This window comes from Gobio gobio (genome assembly GCF_949357685.1).
Source record: "Gobio gobio genome assembly, chromosome: 5".
In the NCBI taxonomy this organism is placed as follows: domain Eukaryota; kingdom Metazoa; phylum Chordata; class Actinopteri; order Cypriniformes; family Gobionidae; genus Gobio; species Gobio gobio.
The window spans coordinates 14,216,752-14,236,237 of NC_137101.1; the positions used below are offsets into that span (position 1 = coordinate 14,216,752).

Sequence of the window (19,486 nt, forward strand, 5' to 3'; positions counted from 1 at the left end):
TGCAATGCTCACTGTTGCGTTCAGACCCAGACGCGCGGTCAAGCATGCAGGTGCGTTCACACCGGACGCGAATGACGCGACATGCACGCCGCTTAATTCGCGCCGCAGAATGTCTATTTGCGTCTTTGCATTGACTTAAATCACTCGCGCAAAACGCTTCATTTGCGTCCGGTGTGAATGCACCACCAGAGCAGAAAGCAGCGCTCAAGACAAGCACTTTTAGTTGAAGACCCCTGAGTTAAACCATGGCATAATACGTTTCTCATTTCGGCGTCTCACGCTTGCCATCCACGTCTACTCTTTTAATGGCCCACAAGTGTGGGCAGCCGCAGCGTGCCTGATGTTTTGTTTCCGGTCTAGCTACATCCGGAGTGGTGTTGTAGTTTTTCTAACGTTACTAGTTGCTGCAACAGCATGTGAAAAAACTACAAAGTTTGTTAGACCAAAAAGAACGTTAATCTCGCAATAAAAAAATTGACGCCGTTAAAATAGGTTTGCGTTAACGTCGTTAATAACGCGTTTAACTGACAGCACTAATATATATATATATATATATATATATATATATATATATATATACAGTGAGGAAAATAAGTATTTGAACACCCTGTTATTTTGCAAGTTCTCCCACTTAGAAATCATGGAGGGGTCTGAAATTGTAATCGTAGGTGCATGTCCACTGTGAGAGACATAATCAAAAAAAAAAATAATCCAGAACTCAAAATGTAAGATTTTTTTTTTACTATTTATTTGTATGATACAGCTGCAAATAAGTATTTGAACACCTGAGAAAATCAATGTTAATATTTGGTACAGTAGCCTTTGTTTGCAATTACAGAGGTCAAACGTTTCCTGTAGTTTTTCACCAGGTTTGCACACACTGCAGGAGGGATTTTGGCCCACTCCTCCACACAGATCTTCTCTAGATCAGTCAGGTTTCTGGCATGTCGCTGAGAAACACGGAGTTTGAGCTCCCTCCAAAGATTCTCTATTGGGTTTAGGTCTGGAGACTGGCTAGGCCACGCCAGAACCTTGATATGCTTCTTACAGAGCCACTCCTTGCTTATCCTGGCTGTGTGCTTCGGATCATTGTCATGTTGGAAGACCCAGCCTCGACCCATCTTCAATGCTCTAACTGAGGGAAGGAGGTTGTTCCCCAAAATCTCGCAATACATGGTCCCGGTCATCCTCTCCTTAATACAGTGCAGTCGCCCTGTTCCATGTGCAGAAAAATACCCCCAAAGCATGATGCTACCACCCCCATGCTTCACAGTAGGGATGGTGTTCTTGGGATGGTACTCATCATTCTTCTTCCTCCAAACACGTTTAGTGGAATTATGACCAAAAAGTTCTATTTTGGTCTCATCTGACCACATGACTTTCTCCCACGACTCCTCTGGATCTTCCAAATGGTCATTGGCAAACTTAAGACGGGCCTGGACATGTGCTGGTTTAAGCAGGGGAATCTTCCGTGCCATGCATGATTTCAAACCATGATGTCTTAGTGTATTACCAACAGTAACCTTGGAAACGGTGGTCCCAGCTCTTTTCAGGTCATTGACCAGCTCCTCCCGTGTAGTTCTGGGCTGATTTCTCACCTTTCTTAGGATCATTAAGACCCCACGAGGTGAGATCTTGCATGGAGCCCCAGTCCGAGGGAGATTGACAGTCATGTTTAGCTTCTTCCATTTTCTAATGATTGCTCCAACAGTGGACCTTTTTTCACCAAGCTTCTTGGCAATTTCCCCATAGCCCTTTCCAGCCTTGTGGAGGTGTACAATTTTGTCTCTAGTGTCTTTGGACAGCTCTTTGGTCTTGGCCATGTTAGTAGTTGGATTCTTACTGATTGTATGGGGTGGACAGGTGTCTTTATGCAGCTAACGACCTCAAACAGGTGCATCTAATTTAGGATAATAAATGGAGTGGAGGTGGACATTTTAAAGGCAGACTAACAGGTCTTTGAGGGTCCGAAATTCTAGCTGATAGACAGGTGTTCAAATACTTATTTGCAGCTGTATCATACAAATAAATAGTTAAAAAACTGTGATTTCTGGATTTTTTCTTTTAGATTATGTCTCTCACAGTGGACATGCACCTAAGATGACAATTTCAGACCCCTCCATGATTTCTAAGTGGGAGAACTTGCAAAATAGCAGAGTGTTCAAATACTTATTTTCCTCACTGTATATATATATATATATATATATATATATATATATATATATATATATATATATATATATATATATATATATATATATATATATATATATATATATATATATATATATATATATATATATATATATAAATAAAAATGTGGTTACGTGTTGGATCGACATTTTATGACCAATGAGACTAGTAGAGCTCCACTGCAAGCATATCCATTCTCAACTTGTGACACTAATGATTTTTTAATCAATGTGACACTAGAACTTCCCCCGGTAACACAACATAGATTTTAGCTGGTCTAGTGGTTCCTGGAAGAAGGAGATAATGGATGACAGAGTAGAGCATTGGGACTATAATTCTCTTTTCTGGATGATACGGGCTGCATTTTCTATCTGCAGAGTTTCATAATCAACAGGAAATGATATCCTGGACAATAGTGCAAGCTGGAATGATTGCTGGCGTGTACCGTTATGGCACAGAAATATGTATCATTATCTTTGTCAGCCCTTTTTCACTGCTGATCAGTGCATGTGCGTGAGCTCTGAAGACACATGAGCACATCATCTTCCTGTCTAAAGGGGAGGATGTGTGCAGGCCTTATTTTAAAGGCCACATCATTCTCAAACGCGATTCAGAGTGCTCCCAAATGAAATAATTTCAGACACAAGGCTGCATAACTCATTCCTCAAAGCTTGAGAGATATGCTGTCGATCAAAAAGCCTCAAAATACACGGAAGAAAAATGAAGGAATTCAAATGTGACAAGCTACAGGAAACCACTGTTTGATTAGAAACAAAGAGAAACACAATCGCACAACTTTGTAAATGTTGAAAAAGCTCCCCGGGATGCTAAAAAATGGGATCTGTACTTTCTCAAAGAGAAGGAGAAAAGGGAAAAAAATGGCGAAGGTATGAAGATTTGTATTCTGATCGCGCTAAATACAGTGGAATGAAATGAAAATCTCTAGCAGGAGTGTGTGGGATGTATATCTGGGAAATCTCCATGGAAATCAATACATCCTCTACTGTTGTTCTCCTTGTCAGTGCGATAAGTTGACTGATGGTTTCTTGTTATATTTGTCAGCAGTGTTGGGGTAATGCTTTACAAGTAACATGCATTACATAATCAGATTACTTTTTTGATGTAACAAGTATAAGTTTACCCTCTAATACTTGAGCTACTTAAATTATTATTTATTTTTTTTACTTTTTACTTCAATTCATTTGCAATTTTTTTTTTCTTCAAAAATTAAGAATTAAAATTCTCTCTGTTCTCCATAACACAGTCACTAACCAGCAGCCATATCACCCTGTAACCCAAGTCTGGTTTCCCACTGAAGCTAAGCAGGGTTGAGCCTGGTCAGTACCTGGATGGGAGACCACCTGGGAAAACTAGGTAGCTGCTGGAAGAGGTGTTAGTGAGGCCAGCAGGGGCTGCTAAACTTGTGGTCTATGTGGGTTCTAACGCCCCATAGTAATGGAACACTATACTGTAACCAGCACCGTCCTTCGGATGAGACGTTAAACCAAGGTCCTGACTCTTTGCGGTCATTAAAAATCCCAGGATGTCCTTCGGAAAACAGTAGGGGTGTAACCCCGGCATCCTGGCCAAATTTGTCCATTGGTCTCTGTCCATCATGGCCTTCTAATCATCCCCCTATCCTGATTGGCTTCATCACTCCACCAATGTCTCCTCTCCACCAATAAGCTGGTGTGTGGTAGGCGTTTTGGCCCAATATGGCTGCCGTCGCATCATCCAGGTGGATGCTGTACATTGGTGGTGGTTCCCCCTTATGTGTAAAGCGCTTTGAGAACCTAGAAAAGCGCTATATAAATGTAACAAATTACTTAGACATGCACACTCATGTGTGCGTGGGAGAAGACAAAAAGTACAAAAGTACCAAAACGTGTTACTTTAAACTTTCAATAAATAGAGTGGTACAGTAGGTAATATAACCTGTAATGTTATGAGATCTTTTGTATACATAGCTCTAGGCGTCGGGAATTATTTGAAGTGGTCAGAATATAATAATATCTGATTTTAAAAATGTTATGTAGCATATGTTGTTTAAGTAATTGCGTTAAACACCTGCAAGGCCTGGAAGAAAGCGAGACTCGCCACGTGAGAAAAAGAATAAGTAACACAGCACATTACTTTCCATAAAAAGTACCTAGGTAATGTAATTAGGCAGTAACACAATATTGTAATGCATTACTTTTAAAAGTAACTTTCCCCAACACTGTTTGTCAGCATTATTAGACATGATTTATGATTTCAGCATAAACACGATTAATTTCTGCTTTGTCTGTTCATCCATGAAGAAAACTGAATTTACTAGTACTCAAACACATTTCTTCTACTTCTCTTCTTGCAGGGTCCATTGCAAGATGCTCCTATATCAAGTACCACTATTCCTCAGCAACAATACCCAAGAATCTCTCTTACAACATCACCAAGACCATACGTCAAGATGAATGGCACTCTCTGCGTGAGTACATGGCTTTACCTTTACATTTGAAGATGCATTTAAATGTTACTTCTGTGATTAGAGGGAGAGAGACTAGAAGTTACATTCATAGTACAAATCAGAGTATATTTTAACCATTACTGCTGAGACAAGCACTTTGCAAACAGTACAAACAGTAATCATCCCCAGCCTAGTGATCTCATTTGCTCAGACCCTACTTGCTAAGGTCAAGTCAAAGCCAGATATGGAAGTTGTAACACAACTCATTGCAATTTCATTCATTTATTTCGGGCAGGCTCTCAGTAGACCTAAAGATAGGGATGAGGGGATTTGTTGTTGCTTTGTGGAAAGAGAAAGTAGGGTACATATCTCAAAGTCAGACGTACCTCGTTGACCCACTTTTGCCCTGTTTCCACCCTCCCCAAAATGGAAATTAAGAGAGAAGTGGTGGGAAAATGCTCTAATACAGAGAGAGGGCCATTAGTATACAATCCTATCCACAGGAAGCTCAGCAAACCTGTAAAACCCATTATTCGCAAAGTTTTACACAAGCCACCCCTTGAGGGTTTGGTTATTAAAGATATATTTACTATTCATAAATCAATTTTGCTGCCAAATAAAATATAACAAATATTACACATAAATAGTTAACAATATGAATGGTTATGTATAAGCAGTGTGCTTAGAAAATGAATTATTATTCAAATATATTAAATGATAAAATAAAATAATTATTACACATCAAGTTTATTACTGTTTAAATATAAAATATTATTAAACATATTACATTAATAATTACACATTAATAGTTCACTTAACATTACTTTTATTTATAAACAGTGTATATAAAATTAAATAAAATTTCCACTTGAGACATAGATCAAAAGTCTAAAGACATTTTTGAGTTTTAAGAGCATATTTTAACTTCCAAAGTAATTTTATTCACAAGATGTATTTAATGCAAATGCCAGAAAAAAGAATGAAATAAATCCATTGTAATCATTTTATTTTAGGCATTTATTTTAGTTTTGTTTTGCATTCATCTTGCCAGATTTAGCTTTAGGAACACATTTTCATTAGTTCAACAAGAATTATAGTTTGAGAAAGCCTACAGTAAAACAAGCTCTTCTGCTCTTTCCGTTTTGGCTGACAGCCATAGTTGTGACACATGGTTTTCACTACAGTTTACAAAATTTACACTGAGTGGGGACTGTGTAAATCTGCACAAAAGGCCCTCTCCTTGGAGAGCATTGGCTTGCTTGAAACCCTCTTAAGAGATGTGATTGTGGTTTGAAGCTGCCGTGTATCACGGACAGAAGAACGAGCGAGATACAGCATGCCCTCAAACTGTCATGTGGTCACACTCCACTGCGCTGCAGAGATCAGCCTCTGTCAGGTGACTGGAGAGACACCTTTCCTTTAACTCCAAAACCCACCAGTATCTACACCTCCATCTCTCTCGCTTTCCTCATTTTCCAAAGCTCTAACATGGAGGGCTATGAAAGCAGAGATGCATAAATGACACTGCAGGAAAGATACAGAGCTCTCAGTGCAGTCAAGTGCAACAGATGAAAGATCTCTGTGGCGCCAAACATTTCTCACGGTTTCTATTTTGCTCAGTATCTGGTTCACGTGAACCTATGATTCTGTTTACATTTCGATATCAGAAATGTACCCTAGACCTGCAAGACTCAACTTTAAACCATAGCGTTAGAGTTTATGTTAAAAGTTTATGTTAAAATATGGGCTGATACAATATAAAAACATGACATAATATAACTGTAACCAATAAATGGCTGATATTACAATTCTATACTAAAATTAGTTTTAAGTTTTTTTAGTTATTAGTTTTTTAGTTTTACATTTCAGTTTTAATTATAAATGTACTGTACCATTCAAAAGTTTGGGGTCTGTATTATTATAATTTTTTGTTTTTTTTACATTTATTATGTTCACCAAGGATTCATTAGTTTGATCAAAAATAAAGTGAAATATGGTGAGATAATACAATTCAAAAAGGGCTGTTTTCTATTTTAATATATTTTAAAATGTAAGTTATTCATGTAAGCTGAATTTTCAGAAATCATTCTAATATGCTGATTTGATGCTCAAGAAGCATTTATTATAATTTTCATGAAGAAAAGCTTAAATTTTCCAAATGAAAAAAAAAAAAAAAAAAACATACCGACCCCGAACATTTTAAAATTGGTTTTAAAGGGATAGTTCACCCAAAAATGAAAATTATCCCATAATATACTCACCCTCAAGGCAGGTGTATATGACATTCTCCTTTCAGATGACAATTGGTTTTGTGTCCTGGCTATCCCAAGCATTGTAATGGCAGTGAATGGCCGCCCAAAATTTGAAGCCCAAAAAAGTGCATCCTTCCATTATAAAAGAAATCCACACGGCTCCGGGGGGTTAATAAAGGCCTTCTGAAGCGAATCGATGGGTTTGTGTAAGAAAAATATCCATATTTAAAACTTTATGAAGTAAAATATCTAGCTTTTGGCGGACTGCCTTCGCAGTTCAAAACGCTTACTCTACATCTGACGTCATCGTTACGCTTTTTTCGTAAGTTGTATATGGAAGGTGATCTGAAAGCTAGATATTTTACTTTATAATGTGTTATTATGGATATTTTTCTTACACAAACCCATCGATTCGCTTCAGAAGGCATTTATTAACCCCCCAGAGCCATATGGATTACTTTTATAATGGATGAATGCACTTTTTCAAATTTTGGGCTGCCATTTACTGCTTTTATAATGCTTGGATTAGCCTGGATATTTTTTTAATATGTCTCCGATTGTATTAATCTGAAAGAAGAATGTCATATACACCTCGGATGGCTTGAGTATGGGGTAATCTTCACTTTTGGGTGAACTATCCCTTTAAGATTATATTTAATTTTGAGTTATTATTGTTTTATAGATTAACTTTAAGTGAGGGTTTAATGACTGCAAAGTTAAATGTTAAAAATGGAGAAAATAAGCATGCAATATATCCAAAATCAACAGACATCGATAAATAAAATAAAGAAAAAACTAAAATATCGGCTGATAATTATATTGGGCATACCGTATCTAGTTCACACATTTCTCATACACACTTAAGCTTCGACTGGAACATGTTCACACGGTATTTAGAGTCTCCCAGGGCACATTCAACGAGTCATTTGATTCAAGCTTTCTGACCTATACTGTAAAGAAAGATGTGGAACAGTCAATCTCTTGGTTAAGGTCAGGCTGAGATGTGTAATGTTCTTATTACAGCTTACACAGCTGCTCCAACAAATCAAACAGTATAAATGAAGTCATTTCCTGTGGTGAGGCAAACCTAAATGGTAAAAAGAAAAAAGAATTAACAGAAGACATGGCCTTTATGGCTTTGACTCCATTGAGTGCCATATTGATTTTGGGGGCCAAGAGAGGTCAGGAGATCAAGAACTCTCCATTAGTGGACATTGAGAAGTAAATTACTCTAGTACTGTCTGGGAAATGTGTCTGAACCAACACTGCCAAAAAAAAAAGGGCCCAACAAGATCACAAGATGTCTGACCCGGCCAGTGTTGAAGGTATTCGATAAAAGCTTGTGTTTTGTTGTGATGCCTAGAATAAACAGAACAGGTAAAGCTCGTATTCGAGTTGTTTTTGCTCGTGTTTCTCTCAGATGGGAAGCCAGACCTGACATTTCATAAAGTGTGTGTAATTGAACAAAGGGAGGTAGAACATTTTCTGCGCTCTCATAATGCTTATCTGCTCGTGAGTGACATCAGCAAAACTTCAGAAGGCTGTGGGATATACACAGCACTCATTTGTACCCGTCAGTCAACACGCCAGGAAACCGACTATACCAGCAAGAAAGTCACAAAAAAAGACGCTACTTCTATTATGCAGAATATGAAAGCGAAGCCAAAAAAATCTCTTGTTTTTACCGATGGACAGTGTATTCAGCTCAACACAGCAAATGCTTTTGGACGTTTCGTCTTTGGATGAAGACAGCCTGGTTCAGTAACTTCAGAAGCTTAGGGGTTTTGTAAGATCAAAAGGAAGCACCAAAAATGAGCAGCAGGAAGCTGTCAATGAACATGACAGGAAATAATCTGCCGTGATGCGTAAAGGTGCCCAAAGAGGCGAATTATGATCTTGGTTTTCCAAATCCTCCAGATCTCAGTGCACTCAACTTAAAAACTGCTTATAGTGCTGCTTATAGACCAAAGAGAGGCAACCATTGGATACACATTTAAAAAAAAAAAAAAAGCTAGTCTACTATTATTATTATTATTAGGGTCAATCGATTAAAATTTGTATTTATGTAATCAAATTAATTACATGATATGCTGAATATGACCATATTATTTGCAAATATCATGCGGTTAATCACATGAATCAATATTTTTCTAAATTAAACAGATTTTAATTAGATGAATAAATTACAAATGTGTTCATGTAATCAAATTACATATGCAAATTAATCACAATTAATCACATATGCAATTAATCATTATCAATACTTTTAAATTAATAAAAAAATCTATTTATTATTATTGTAATTAAATAAATTACATTACATGCTGATTAATTCAATTAAATCACACAAATAAATCGCACTTAAAACTTGCAAATAAAATCACATACAGTATATTAGTACATTATTAGCCGAGAAAAGCACCAAATGAAGTAGGTCTGTCGCGATTGGTCGATACAATCGACTGCGTCGACGCTGTTAATTAGTCGATTGTTGGGTACGATATGTAATTGTATAAGTACCGGTACTTTAATAATGACAGCACTCTAATAAGAGCAATATTCCTTAAAGCTACACTGTGTGATATTTTCCCCCATCTAGTGGTGAACTTGTATATGACCATCCAGTTAATTTTAGTTTCTGTTCCTTTCAATTCCGATTTCGTTTTAACTCCTACGGTGGCCGATTTAGTCCAAGATTAACACGGCTTCCAGTTCGACCTCGTCCACATTCGACACGGTGCCATCGAGTGTTAAAACGCGAAAGACGAAGCTTGAATTTACGGGTATGTCCCTCTTTGGCTAATGTACTTTCAAGATGGAGGGGCAACATGGCGACCGGCATTCGAACCCCTCACCCGTATGTATTTTCAATGGCATATTATAAACTTACGAGAATACTTTATTGCTTGAAAGAAGTAAAAATACATTAATGAGCACATATATTTTTGAAAGAACTAAGTGTTTTTAGCTAAGAATAAACTAAAAAAGTTACACAGTGTAGCTTTAATTTGCGTCGATGTGTGACAGCAGGAGTGAGGACGTGTGTGTGAGCTCTGCTTCCACCGTTCACTAAAAAAATGGAAGCAGAACAGTCAAATTTATACATGCAGCTCAGGAAAATGAACGCAACAGAAAAGTGCGGCGCGGCCGGGATGTGGACGCACACGCCTTTCACTCAGAAAGATCGCGACGCCAGTTTCGCAGATTATTGGGTTTGAATGGTCAAAAATTTGTAAAAATGCATGTCCTGGGGAGTATTCGGGTAAACGCAGTCGGCAGGGCAGGGCAGGGCAGGAACATGCCGGCCAAGTGAGTTTTTAGGTTTTTTTAACCCTAAAACAATTAATAGTAAGTTCTGTAATATTATTCAATTACTTTTACAGTTGTTTGCCATGGTATCGATTCAGTATCAGTATTGAGGTATTTTAGTCTGGTATCGTATCAAAGTCGTAATTTTGGTATCGTGACAACACTATTCTATATAAAAAGTATTTGCTGATATTCCCTTTTTTTGTTATGTTGGTTTACAAATTTGTACCTTTTTACATTTTTACTCTTTTAGTTTTACATTTTGTCATGGGCTTGTTTATATTTATACCTTTTTTATAGTACACTACTGAAGGCCAACGTTGCAAGTTAAATAAAAAATTTTTAAGTAAAATTGTTGAAAATGATTGTGATAAATTAGTCGATAGATTAATCGATATAAAAACAGTCGTTAGTGGCAGCCCTAAAATGAAGATTATATAATGGCACTATAAATGGCAGACAAAGGTATTTTAAGAGATTTCATGGAAAGTGACTCCGTACTAAATGAACACAGCTCTTATTTTTGTATACTTTAAAGCTACTGTACAACCTTCACTGAAGCCGTTTCTTACACAAAGCATTAGTTTGATAGCCTGATGATTGTTGTCTTGGGACGCTGCTAAAAACAGGACCTGTAATGACATACTAACATCCTAAGCGGTAATTTAGTCTTTACCCCAGAGTGGGATACGCAGAGGAAATGAATTGCACTTAATTGACACTGCTGTAATCAGACACTATTAAGGTGGGATTGAGCAATTTGCATCATCTCTGTACTTACATTTAGACTACTTAAACATTAACCACCTATGTATTTATTGTACTATGAATGTGACCACAGTATTCACAACTGATTTAATCTCCCCTACATATGACATTTCCATGTTCTCAGGCATTAATAAATGGTAGTTGGAAATAGTGTCATCATGCAAACCATGATGGGCCTGACGTTAACAAGGACACCATTACAGCGCACACCAGAGGAGGAGGCTGTCGAGAAATCTCTCAACTGCGATTTGGCATTTTGACATCCATGATCATTATATTTTCTTTCAAAGCTGAGAGACCTTTTCCTCCGTGCTAGGTGAGCCGTCAATAGCCATTCTGACAGTTAGAGACTCTGATCTTCTGTTGACCTCTTTCATTCAACCGTCAAGGAGCAGAGATGCACAAAAGAACAGTATATGTAATTTCATGTTGACAGAGCAGAGGGTGAAGTCCACATGAAATGGTATTTGCGACATATTTCACTTTTGTAATGTGATGTAAGCAAGCTATTTAATGGGAAAAAAATGTCGAACAGGACCATAGACTAAAAAAATATGGACGTAGTGTCCCTGGCGTCACCCATAGGTTTCTGAAGAGCTTAGCTGACCATCGCCATCTTGGTAGCGCGTCACTCCCGGACGCTAAGGTACCTGGTTGCTGAAACCACGCCCGCCTAGCTTGACCATAGTGGCAATCCACCTGTCACTCAAGTGGCCGCTTGGGCAGGACTTGATTCTGTCCAACAGGAATTTATTGGATTGTGGAAAGTGCTTTTTATATGACAGTAGGGCTTGATTTCTTTTTTTGTTTTGTTAGACCATGGAACATGTACACAAAAACAAATATGGTACATTTTGTTTTCATGTTGAGTAAAAAAGTTTAAGATTATTTCATTTTGGTAGATGACAGAAACATTTGAAAGGTTTTAGGATGAGAACGATGATTAGATGAACCACACTGGAAATTTGTTCCCCGTTTTTAGAGAAACAACTTCCACCTGAATCAAAATAATGACTAAATCCTTGGCTAATGAGAATAAAAAGTCTATTAATATTGCAAAAGTGACCTTGGAGGGATGTTATATGGATGAAAACCACCTCTACGTGAGAAAGCGGTAAATAAATGTGCCATTATCAGGTGCCAAACAGCCTGCCGTAATATTCATATTATTCAAATCCTTATTTACAACCGTAATCCTCTCTGTACCAGATAACCTTGCTGCATAAACATGTAGTAAAAACCTTGGTCATTTTGGAGTTGTTTATAGAAACCTAAACAATGCAGTTTATTTTAACCTAAACAATGCAGTTTATTTTAATTACTAGCAAGACAAAACTCTTAAAAAATAGTCTCTTAAAAATGAGCATTTCGGCAGAGAAATCCTCAAGCCTCTTTGTTGCATGCATTCGATAATCCCTTTGCTATTAATTACAAACTGCGAGTTCTTTGTCCTGCCAGTTTTAGGGACTGCATCATTTTGACTCACAATTATCCACACTCTTGCACCACATCTTCAACTGACAATTGAACGGCAGACTGCGCCGCCTCGACACCCCCCTGAATGATTGATGGGTAATACAATCAACAGACTGTAAATTAACAGGAAAAAATTGAATAAAACGAGCAAAGCTTAGAGCTTTAGATCGATTGACTTTACACATATGCTCACAGGGCATTTCAGATTAACCAGAGTTCCCTGTGGGTTTGGTTGTGACCGCTGCGTCCAGAAGGGCTGTAATCTGTCAGACGGCCGCCTAGTGATTAGTCTGTGGATGGCCGAGCTGAAGTTGCCCGGTGGCCACGAATCAGCAGCTTACTTTGATCTCTGAGCTCGGATGGAAAGAAAACTGCCATATTATTGCATGTGCTGTTTACACTTGTAGTGCCAAAAGATGGGGACTTAGTTTAAAACCAGAGAATAATCTCCATACTAAAATGTAGGCAATATTCTTGCACTGCCTAAAAATGCAATTCAATTACATATACAAAGAACTGAATTTCTAACAATGGTAAACCATTAAAAAAAATCTGCACTTCACCATTAAACTCGCTATGCATAACCTCTATAATGGTGGCATCTTACAGACACAAAAAGCTGTTGTCTATATTTCAGTGAAAAAATGTTGGCCAGATTATAGTGTTTTCAAATAAATCGAGCTCTTTTTCCCTCTCTCAGTCAAATAGAGGACACTGACTCATTCTTTGGCCCCTCTAAGCTTTAGTGTTTAGTATTTGCAGATTAAATTAGGTCATGAATTAAATGTGACGAGATAAAACATGGTGACACTGCAGCCTGTACTCTAAAAAAAAAAATCCCTGTAAAATTTACAGTAAAAAAACGGAAACTGTGGTTGCCAGAACCTTACCGTAAAAAATATGGTAGCAACATTTTAGGTTTAACAGATTTAAGTTACATTTACAGTAAATAACCGAAATAAACATTAATTTATCAACATTAAATGTAACATAAAACCCTAAAGTACATAACTGATTAGAAAAAACTAAGAAGAAACAGTTATTTCAACGAAGTGTCACGCAGGGAATTCTGGGAATTTCAATTTACGTTTTTTTCACTGTAAATTACACAACAACTTGTTATTTTTCCCTTCCAAAAACTGTAAATTTTATGGTATTTTACTGTTAAATGTAAGGTTAAATCTATTACAGTTTCTGTTCACCAGTAAATTGTTTTTAACCGTAGCATTTTTACAGTCTTTTACCGTTAAAATCACAATAAGATTTCTTTCTGTAGAGTAGAAGTATACAGTAGGAGCCATCAAGGTCAAGCATTTGAACCCACCGTGCCTTTTTGGCCATGTACTTCTTCTGCTTTTCAATTCAAATGCAAACAAATGCTGTATCCTTGAGATTCTCTTCCATCATTAATACATCTAGGGTTACAGTACTTGTCTTCATAAAGACATTTTTAACAATAACATTTAAACCTTGATAGACCCAGCATGAGATCTGAAATATGTTAGGTGATGATGTATGCTTCTGTATAAGTCAGTGATTTCAACTTTATAAAAAAAAAACAACTTCAAGTCGCCATGAAATCAGCTTTAGATACATTTCCTACTGAAGCAGGAAGTTTGGCAGCGACATAGTTTATATAAATGGCTTGTCTCTTTTTTTTAAAAACATAGCCAATATACTTTAGGTATATTACAGACATAAAGAAAATCCTGTGAGCATTTTATTGGACAAAAATCTGGTTCAGGATGAGTCATCAATATTTGTAGTCCGTTTTTCCAGAAAAATGAAATCGAGGCAGATTTTAAAAGTGGCTCCGTTTGACAAAGCTCTCATTTTGATTTCATGGGGGCTTAAATAAAAAAAATGATGAAAATATGAAAATCTACTGTAACAATAATCCTGAAAAGAAATCAACCAATCATAACAAAGCAACCGCCTGATGATAATCGAATCAGTTTACTACACTCTCATAATGTATACATTTAAATAGTTTGCTAGAAATGTCAAATATATTGTATTATATTGTATAAATTACTCCAAGTTTGTAGTTTTATATCATACTATTTTGATTCGACTATGTCGTTCGCAATGGGATGCGTAGTTCATTAGCTCTTAAAAGCGTTTTCTCAGATTTTCAAATACCTTTTGGCTTTAAATGAAATGTAAAACCGTGATTCATCCCACAGCTGGTTGGTTTGGTTATGACTTAGAACTCTTTTTTTTTAATCCTAGTGGAAAGAAAAATGAATGGGACATACATCCGGATATACATATACATAATATACATACGGATGTAACGTTTAGGAAGGCTGAACAAAGTGGACGTGCAATCCGGATGAAAATAACTGCGTTTCGTCGGCAACAACATTCCAGCCTACTAACTCACAATAACTCTTCCCCACAGCAATAAAAATGGCCTCGCCCCCCTTATTTAATATTCTTGGAGGAGGGGTTTATGTAAATATTGTGACTGGTGATGTCAGCAACCCTGGAGGAATGTCTGTAGTCCCTACCGGCCGTTTGCTGTAGTCCTTAGAAATTGATTTCTTTAAAAGCAAATATCTCCCTTTGCTTTAAACTTTGAACGTTGTAACTTTGCAGATGTTGTTTATGCTCAAACAGCAACATTACACACTAGCTAAAGTTAGAAAAGTGAAATCGTGTTTTACCACCCCTTTAACATAAACAGACTTGCACCTGACTTGAGCATGAGGAGACATGACAAAACTCACCAACAGCAGATACTGAAAACAATACACGGCAAACAAACATGGCTAACTTGAGGGCTAAATACAAAACTATGGGGAACACATGACCTAAACAACCAATGACAAGGTAGAACTAATGAGCATGAACCAATGAAACAACAAGAATGTGAACAAGATATCAGGACAATGAACCAATCAGAACATGACACATGAACAGGGGAAGCAGAGATCACATGACATAAACACATGAACCAATAAACATGATCTTCTAAATAAAGGACATGACATAATAAACAAACTAAGTACATGAAAACATGAACAAAATCTAAACAGACATGACACCACACCAAATGCTGCGGAAAAGTGGGTGGTCACTGTTGCTTGCCCCTATAGATGACGTCCTTTACTGATCCAGGAACTGTCCCTAAATCCCTCTTGTTCCACCGGGAGAACTTCCTGTCCTCTAGATTAGCTCACACAAGAGAACAGAGGACTGTAGCCAATTAAAAAAAAGGTAGGCATGGATGAGAACATAATATCTGAGCATGAATATGCCTACTAGAGAAAAGCCTCTGGCTTTGTTGCTGTAGGTGATGGCATCCATAGAGACTCTCCTGGATTAGTTGAACTGCTGGACTGGAGCTGCGGCTCTCAGTTCATTAAGCGCTTCACTGGGAGAAGTTTAATGACAAACGCTCTAATGGTCCTTCCACAACTGACGTGGTGGAAAGTAAGGGATGTATCGAGCACTTCAAAGGGCCTAAGAGAATATTTTCTCCCCTGGAGTCTGACCTAAAAATAGGTGTGCACGTATACACCACATTCATGGCTTGATTAAAATCCATTCACATCTTATATAGTGGTGTATGGTTGCACTTTGAATATGTAATCTTGTGAAAACATGTCCAGGTCATATTTCACACCAAAATCTAAAGAATTTTGTATTTTCAGCATTTAAAAAAAAATGCCTTTTCTTTTTGACTTTGGGGTGAAATATGTAATATCCATAACCATTTGTACTCAAAGGACCAAATGCATGCAAGTCCACAAACAAAGTGGAGGACTAAAAGAGAACTGCTTGTTAAACAGAAAGTACAATGATTGAAAACCGTGTTTCATCAAATCAGCGTGCTTGGCAGCGCGTTTTGAGCATAATCACTATCGTTAATCCACCTGATACATCTCTATATTTGTCTGTATGGATAATCTGTCTTTTTGCTATGCATGAGTGTTTCCTCTCTGCCTCAAAAAATAGCTTCATTCTCTTCAGCTTTGCCTCGGAGGGGGCTGAGCAAGAAACCAACTACATTCCTCCAAGCATGTAGTGACAATGATGACTAACTAGCCCGAGAATTCAAATCTCTAGATCCCAGTCCTTGGAAAGCCAAGCAGTACTTTGCATTTCGACATCAGATTTACCCTCTTTGCAAGGCCATCTCACAAAGGCTTACAGCGTTGCATTAAAGTAAAAGCTGCTCTCCCCGGAGCAACGCTGTCTGTCACAATCAACATATTAGTAAGCATGAGTAAGTAACTATGGGGTGCCCAGTCACCTAAATTAATAATTTAGGACTGAGCACGCAATAGAAGGGTCAAAATGTCTTAGAGCACTATAGTGAAAGACTTTTCTATTGCTAATATGGAATTACAAAACTGGATAAGAAAATGTTTTTAGTGTTTGGTAAATCCAACTTTTGCATTAATGACAGCCACACTGAAGCTGAAATATTACATTTCTGGAAATCCTAAAATATCTCCAGGTTTAAATTTGATTTCAGTATTGTCTCAGACTTTTACACTACGCTCTACAGTATGTATGAATAAAAAAGTAAATAAAAATAATGAAATAATTTTATTTATAGTATATTTAAAATACAAGTGTATTTAAAAAAAAACAACGACTCACTAAATAAATGGTCATGCCAAATTATTTCATAAACTACACCATGTATGCATCAAAAGGTTATTTAAAATAAGAGTGTAAATAAATAAATAAATAAATAAATAAATAAATAAATGTGACCCATGCCACAAACCCAGTCATAAGGGTCAATATTTTGAAATTGAGATTTATGCATAATCTGAAAGCTGAATAAATAAGCTTGATGTATGGTTTGTTAGGATAGGACGATATTTGGCCGAGATACAACTATTTGAAAATCTGGAATCTGAGGGTGCAAAAAATCTAAATATTGAGAAAATCGCCTTTAAAACTGTCGAAATGAAGTCAATGGCAATGCATATTACTAATAATAATACATGTTTGATATATTTACGGTAGGAATTTACAAAATATCTTTATGGAACATGATCTTTACTTAATATCCTTATGATTTTTGGCATAAAAGGAAAATCGATCATTTTGACCCATACAATCTATTGTTGGCTATTGCCACAAACATACCCGTGAGACTTATGACTGTTATGACTGTAGTCCACGGTCATCAAAATATTTCATAATAACGTTAGCCTCATAGCATAATTGCCTAAGTCATTGTTTGGCCAAATATGATCTGGGCAATTATGCTATGAGGCTAACGATAAGTTACTCTGTATATTATGTATAAAATTATATTATATTTATATTTATTATATTTATAGAATATTTAAAGGAAGAGTTTAAATAAATAAATGGTCATCAAATTATTTCGTATTATTTTTGATGTGCAGTATTTACATAGCTCACGATTTTAAAATAAGTGTAACAGTACTATCCTCAATGTCATGTCTGCTGGGTTTTGGAGTATAAACAGCATATTTAATGCAAACAAATCCAGACTTTAAATGGTTTATAGCATCATGTCCTTTGTCACCTTGGAGCCTGGCATTGATCAAGTGTAGGTCTGACACATGGAAGGTTGTGTTAAGGCAGGATAATTCAAGATCCATTTCATGTGACACATAATTGAGCCCTCTGCCCTCCTGAGAGGACCAGACTGCTAAATACATGAAAAAATCCATCAGGCATGTTCCTGTTTGTTTTGACATGCCTCAGTTCAGCAGTAATATTCAGTTTAATTTGAATTTTCCAGAGCTGCAACAGTCCCATTCTCTTCTTAGAAAGAAGCGCACAGATATGAATGTTCCTGGGATAGGCAGGGTGAGAAACCGAGTATGTGTGTAGACCGCCTGAAACTGTCTGAGTAAAAGAAGGAAGTTGGAGGTGTGCCATGTGTTGGCTCAGCAACCCCCAAACTGCTTGTTCTCTTAAAGCGAGAGAGAGAGAGAGAGAGAGAGAGAGAGAGAGAGAGAGAGACACACACATTACTGTACTCGCAATTGGCAAGAAAGAAAGACTGAAATAGTATTTTCTTGTAAAACTCCATTGATCTGTTTTATTTTTAAAGGGTTAGTTCACCCAAAAAGGAAAATAATGTAATTTATTATTCACCCTCATGCCGTTCCACACCCGTAAGACCTCCATTCATCTTCGTAACACAAATTAAGATATTTTTGTTGAAATCCGATGGCTCAGTGAGGCGTCCAGGCATCAATGACATTTCCTCTCTCAAGATCCATTAATGTACTAAAAACATATTTAAATCAGTCCATGGGAGTACAGTAGTTCAATATTAATATTATAAAAGCGACAAGAAAAATTTTTGTGCGGCAAAAAAACGAAATAACGACTTGTATAGTGATAACCGATTTCAAAACACTGCTTCATGAAGCTTTGGAGCGTTACGAATCAGCGGTTCGGAGTGCCAAAGTCACGTGATTTCAGCAGTTTGCCGGTTTGACACGCGATCCAAATCATGATTCGACGATTCGATACGCTCCGAAGCTTCATGAAGCAGTTTTGTGTGATAGTGATAACAAATCGGATACCACTATATAAGTCGTTATTTAGTTGTTGTTTTTTTGCCGCATAAAAAAATACTCGTCACTTTATAATATTAATATTGAACCACTGTACTCACATTAACTTAAATATGTTTTTAGTACATTAATGGATCTTGAGAGAGGAAATGTCATTGCTGCCTATGCAGGCCTCACTGAGCCATCGGATTTCAAAAAAAATTTCTTAATTTGTGTTACGAAGATGAACAGAAGTCTTACAGGTGTGGAACGTCATATGGGTGAGTGATAAATTACATTCAACTCAACTCAACTCAACTCAATTTATTTTTATAGCACTTTCAAAGCCATTAAAATGGACCAAAGTGCTGTCCATAATTGGTAAAAACAGTAAAAAACACATATAAACATATAAACACATATAAAAATAAAATGCAAGTCGTACCAACATCAAATAACAGCACAACAAAACACCAAGAAGAACATAAAATTTCTCATAGTTTTCAGACCTAATCAAATGCCATAAGCTTGATAGA

The 19,486-nt window shown here is 36.9% G+C and overlaps 1 protein-coding gene across 1 annotated transcript in view; it reads left to right on the forward strand.

The window, feature by feature from the left end:
- tmem178bb (transmembrane protein 178Bb) overlaps window positions 1-19,486 on the forward strand; it is a 121,995-nt gene that overhangs the window by 57,913 nt on the left and 44,596 nt on the right. Inside the window, exon 3 of the mRNA XM_079816955.1 lies at window positions 4,547-4,660. Within this exon, the coding sequence (XP_079673081.1) occupies window positions 4,547-4,660 (114 nt within the window). The remainder of the gene's footprint in view (window positions 1-4,546; window positions 4,661-19,486) is intronic.